Below are 6000 nucleotides of genomic sequence, written 5' to 3' on the forward strand. Positions count from 1 at the left end.
CTTGAGGGACATGCTCAAACAAGATCTGAATCATAACATTCATTTTCCTTTTCTTCAGAGTATCACAACTGGAAATCATATTTTTTAAATTTTGCTTCCTTGTTTTTCTCTCTCTCATACTACATAATAAGCTCCATTAAATACAGACTGTCTTAAAGGTGCCAAAAACATACAATGAAGAAAAGATAGCCTGTTCAACAAATGGTGCCAGCAAAACTGGAAATCCATATGTGGTAAAATGAAATTAAACCCCTATCTCTCACCCTGTACAAAATTCAACTCAAAATGGATCAAGGATCTAGGAATTAGACCTGAGATCCTGCACAAATAGAAGAAAAAGCAGGCCCAAATCTTCAGCATGTTGGCTTAGGACCAGACTTCCTTAATAAGACCCCCAGAGCACAAGAAATAAAGGCAAGAATAAATAAACAGGATAGATTCAAACTAAAAAGTTTTTTCTCAGCAAAGGGAACAATCAATAATGTGAAAAGAGAGCCTACAGAGTGGGAAAGAATCTTTTCCACACGCATTTCAGACAGTAATAATCTCCAAAATTTATAAAGAACAGACACTTCACAGAATGAAGATATACAGGTGATCAACAAATACATGAAAAAGTGCTCATCATCTCTAGTAATTAGAAAAATGCAAATTAAAAATCACCCTAAGATTTCATCTAACTCAGAATAGCTATTATCAAGAACACAAGCAGTAAGTGTTGGCATGGATGTGGTGAAAAAGGCACACTCATACATTGCTGGTGGAGTTGCAGATTGCTGCAGCCTCTCTGGAGCAGTATGGAGATTCCTCAGAAATCTTGGAATGGAACCACCATTTGACCCAGCTATCCCACTCCTCGGTTTATACCCAAAGGACTTAAAATCAGCACACTACAGTGATGTAGCCACATCAATGTTCATAGCAGCTCAATTCACAATAGCTTGATTGTGGAACCAACCTAGATACCCTTCAGTTGATGAATGGATAAAGAAACTGTGGTATATATACACAAAGGAATATTAGCCATAAAGAAGAATAAAATTATGGCATTTGCTGGAAAATGGATGGAGTTTGAGAATATCATGCTAAGTGAAATAGGCCAAGCCCAAAAAACCAAAGGCCGAATGTTTTCTTTGATAAGCAAATGATGATACATAATGGGGGGGGCAAGAGAAGAATGGAGGAACTATGGATTGTGTACAGGGAAATGGCACGGGAGGGGATAGGGGAAGGAAAGATAGTACACCGAGACATATTATCACCCTGTGTACATGTATGATTACGTGAATGGTGTGAATCTACATTGTGTACAACCATGGAAATGAAAAGTTGCACCCCATTTGTGTACAATGAATCAAAATGCAGTCTGATAAAAAAATTAATAAATAAAAGAGATAAGCAAAAAAAAAAGATATAGACTTTGTCTTGTTTCTTGCCCAGTGTCTAAAGTAGTGGCTAGCAAAGCAGACTGAATACAATGTCATCACAATATCAGCTGGTCTCAGGTGGTCCTGGCATTTTCAGTGTTGCTTTACTTAAATTCATCATCTACTATACACAGTGTGATCCAGTCACTTACCTTTTGCTTACTTTTTAAAAAATTTTTGTGGTGCTGAGACTCAGACTCAGAGCCTCACACATGCTAGTCAAATGCTCTATACTGTTTTCAGTCCCTTGGTCACTTACCTTCTTAAATCCTTTCATGGCCCCCTTTTGTTACCTAATGGAGAACAAACACACAAGACCCTCCATGACAAGGACACTGACCTCAGGAACTCAAAGAGGAAGCAGCATGTAAGGCCTGCACTCAAGATTTGTGAATGAATGCAGCAGTAGAAGGCTTTTTGACTGAGGAGGACTTGAAAAATGGATGAGTTGTGGGTCTAAAAGGATGAGTCTGAACAAATAAGTGCAACGGGATGGGCATGTAGGAATGGTAAACTTGGGGAACAGAAATTAAAAAGGAGGATGTTGATTCCCTCTTCCAGTCTCTGACAAGCCTGTCTCTAACTTTCCTCCCCATTTACCTCTCCCTATTCCATATGGCTCACTTCTTCATTATGTTCAATTATCACCTCCTCCATGGTCTTTTCTGACCAACCTATCTAAAATTCTATAACACATGCTACTACTCTCATTTTCTAATTAGTTTTTGTTTTCTTCTTAGCAGATTAATGAAGAGATGCTCTAATTTTTTTTTTTTTTGGGGGGGGGGGTGGTGGTAGTGGTGCTAGGGATTGAACTCAGGTACCTGTGCATGCTCTACCACTGACAGGTCCCCAGCCCTGTTTTTATTTATCTGTTCCTGTATTAGGGTCAGATGACTTGAATCTCAAACCGAAGTTCATTTGTCAGTTGTTGAGATAAAGATCCATTAAAATCTACAGCCATTTAGATTTCTTTTCTTTCTTCTCTCTTCCTTTTTTTTTTTTTTCAGTACGAGGGACTGAATCCAGACCCTCCATCACTGAGCTACATTGCTAGTTTTTAATTTTCATTTTGTGAAAGAGTTTCGCTAAATTGCAGAGGCTGGCCTCAAACTTGCAATCCTCCAGCTCTAGTCTCCCAAGTAACCGGGATTACTGGCGGGCAGCGCCCGTCGAGATTTTTTCTCTTCTTAAATTAAACGGCACTGTAAAAAAGTGTGGTGACCACTTCTAAGTTCTGTCGTTTAAACTTCTTCCAATAAAACTTCGATGCTAGAGAGAATATTAATTTCTTGCAGGGCACATGTGCCTGACTTTAGCAGAAGTAGGCTGGAAAAGTTTTATAGTCCTTACTGGGGAAGATTCGAGGAACGGGGAAAAAAATTCATAAGCAAAATCGAAATTACGTAATTAATCTTGAGGAACTGGAGAAAAACAGGTCCTGAACAGAAGGTATCAGCACAGAAAGCACACCGAAATATCGTGCCTATCTAAATAGTGGTTTTCACAAAATTAATTCTACAGGACATCGCTCAAGTGGTTGAAATAGCCCAGGTGACACGAATGCACCTGAGTATACCGGGACGAAGCCCTTAGTCTTCCTTTCTCATCGGGAAGTCGAAAAGTCTGAAGCGGCAAAACAAATTTAAGTAATTTAGGCGAGAGTTAATTTTGGACACCCAGTGCAGAGGCGGTCAGAGGGGCTTCACACTTCGCTTGAGTAGAAAACTATTGGACCTGGGGCCCAAAGACTCACATAAGCCACCGCGAGGCAGAGGCTGGAGGAAAGAAATGCACGCCCCAAAGTGAAGTCGTCCTGGAATCCCCACCCGCTAGTCCCCACCCCGGGTGCCGCGGACTCCGCGCGCAGGGTCTATCCACCCCCGCGGGTCCCGCTTCCTCACCGCAGCCGGCGCCGACGCCTCACCTGCAGCCTTGTCTGCAGCCATCTTCCCTACTCGGCTCGGGTTCTTCCCGGCAGGTGGCGTGGCCCCGACTCCCGCCGCCGGGCTGGCCGCTGTCCTGGACCTCCGAGGTCAACTCTGAGCCCACCGCAGTTCCGGGCCCCCTTGTTCCGGCCTGGGGAGTGGGCAGACGGCGGGCTGAGGAAGTGACGAGGACTAGTTCGCGTTGTCTAGCAACAGCAACAGCGTCTCCGCCCTGGCAATGCCACAGCCTCCCGCCATCCACAGCTTCCGCCCTACGGCGTCCGGGTACACAGTACTTCCGGGGACCGCGTCCAACCGCGCCTGCAACGCCAGCGTGGGAACTGCGGATGGCCCCGCCCCACGCCGGCGTTCCTTCCTCGCCCCGCCCCCGGCGGCACGGGCGCGCGAGCCGGCATGACGTGCGCGCGCTGGCTCGCATCTCTGCAAGTGTGTAAAGTAGAATCGTAGGCGGCCGTGCCAAACTCCCACTTGCTTATTTTGATTGAAATACTGAAGTGTCATATCTGCTGGCCTTCATTTTACACCAAATCACTATAATCACACCTGACGTTTATGTGCCAAGCTCTGAGCCTTCACTTGGGCTGGACTATCGCACTAATTTCTCACAATAACCTTATGAGGTGCTACTGCAGTTCCCCCTTAAACAAACCCGTTTTAATGTTAGAAGTTTTAGAGTTGTAGAAAAGTTGTAAAGATGATTCATAGAGCTCCTGAGTACTCCGCATCTAGTTTTCCCTATTGTGAATGTCTTAATTATTAAATTACTACAGTATGTAGGTCACATCTAAGAAAACAGTGGTGCATCACTATTAACTCTACACTTCATTTAGATTTCACCAGTTTTCTGTCGTTTTTCTGCTCCAGGTTCCTGACATTGCATTTATTCAAGTTTCCGACCTGGTCTTCGGTGATGGAACCCAGGGCCTCTCACATGCTAGGCGCTCTACTGCTGAGCCATATCCCTAGCTCTTTTCCTTGTTTGTGAAAAGTACTTTTGAAAAGTACTGGTAAAATATTTTGGAGAATGTATCTCAATTTGGGTTTGTCCAATGTTTTCCTCATGATTATGTGATGGGCGGACAGATCTTGCTCCATGAGAATGTTATAGGCCAGACTATAAGGGAAATGACTAAACAGAGACTCCATGTTATGTAGGAAATAAGCTTCTCCCATGGGAACACCCAGCCTCTGTACCTAGCAGTGACATGTTTAGCAATTCAAAATGACAATTCCTATGTAAAGAAAAACTGCTCTCTTATGATTCCTCTTGCTCCTAAACAATATACCATGTGAACAGTGATTGTGTGGATTTAGTAACCATTCTTTAGTTTGTACCTAGATAAGGGTCATTTTGACCCACTTCCCCCTCTGTCGATGAGCTCGAGATGTTAGTTTGTAATTTCAAATCATAGCAACAGACACTTATTAATGATGTGATTTATGGTATAAAAACTCCTACAACCCTATGGTCAGGGCTGTTCTCCCAATAGCCATTTTTGGGGGCATTGTGTGAGACAGTCAGCCGGCCGGCTTAATAAAGACTCTCAAGTTTGGACTTCTTAGTAGTGATCGGTTTGTTCTTAAGCAGGGCCCCATAACAGTTAGACTGAGGTCATGTGGTTTAAGAAAGTCTTCAGAAGTAACTGGCCATTCTCATCACATCTAATCAAGGGTATATGCTATTAAAATGGCTAATCACTGATTGTGTTTAGCCTTGATCATCTCTTTGAGCTGTTTACTAGGTTTCATTGTAAACTTACTACCCCTTACCCTTCCACACTAATCTTTGGAAGTAAATATTGATAAGTGCAGCCACACTCAGGACAGGAAGGAAGATGTAGAGTGCTGCCTCCTGCAGTGGGGAATAGGTAAATAAATTTTCTTCTGGGAAGATTTGCCTCTTCTCTCCTTATGTAGTAATTTGCTCAGTCTCAGGTTTATATCAGTATAGTCTCATGGATTTATTTATGTATTTATTTGCAGTGCTGGGGATCAAACCCTGGCCTTGTGCATCAAAGCAAGCAAGTACTTTACTGCTGAACTACACCCCTAATTTTACCTACTTTTAAACAATGTAAATAATCATAATATAATCATATATATTTATATATATATATATATATATTTTTTTTTTTTTGTACCAAAGATTGAACTCAGGGGTGCTTAACCACTGAGCCACATGCTTAGCTCTTTTTGTATCTTGTTTAGAGACAGGGTCTCGCTGAATTGCTTGGTGCCTAGCTAAATTGCTGAGACTGGCTTTGAACTCTTGCTCCTCCTGCCTTAGCCTCCCAAACCACTGGGATTATAGGCATGTGCCACCACACCCAGCTCATGCAATATATTTCATTTAGGGTCTTCATTCTTTTCCATGCAGACATCCATGATCTTTTTAAAAACACCACGTTTTGGAGTGCTTTTTTTAGCAATAGATAACTAAAACAATGTCTCTCAATTCCTCATTTCCCTATCTGGTTCAAGTGACAAACTAAAGTCTGTAGATTTTGCTTCTTTGATATGATAGACCCTTCCATTCTTACTGCCACTTCACCCTTCTCTCACAAAAGCAAAAAATATAACAAATCCCATGTGTCCACTCCCCCAGTTTCAATTTGCCATATATT

At 42.5% G+C, this 6000-nt stretch overlaps 1 protein-coding gene across 3 annotated transcripts in view; it reads right to left on the reverse strand.

Moving 5' to 3' along the window:
- The window catches only part of CNOT10 (CCR4-NOT transcription complex subunit 10), a 71253-nt gene extending 67608 nt beyond the window's left edge, over nt 1–3645 (reverse strand). For all 3 annotated transcript variants that reach the window (XM_079113983.1, XM_079113982.1, XM_079113985.1), the window contains exon 1: nt 3355–3645. In XM_079113983.1, coding sequence (XP_078970109.1) covers nt 3355–3376 — 22 coding nt within the window. In that variant the 5' untranslated portion in view covers nt 3377–3645. The remainder of the gene's footprint in view (nt 1–3354) is intronic.
- Between the last annotated feature and the right edge of the window lie 2355 nt (nt 3646–6000).

The sequence above is a fragment of the Sciurus vulgaris genome (assembly GCF_902686455.1).
Source record: "Sciurus vulgaris genome assembly, chromosome: 16".
NCBI lineage: Eukaryota > Metazoa > Chordata > Mammalia > Rodentia > Sciuridae > Sciurus > Sciurus vulgaris.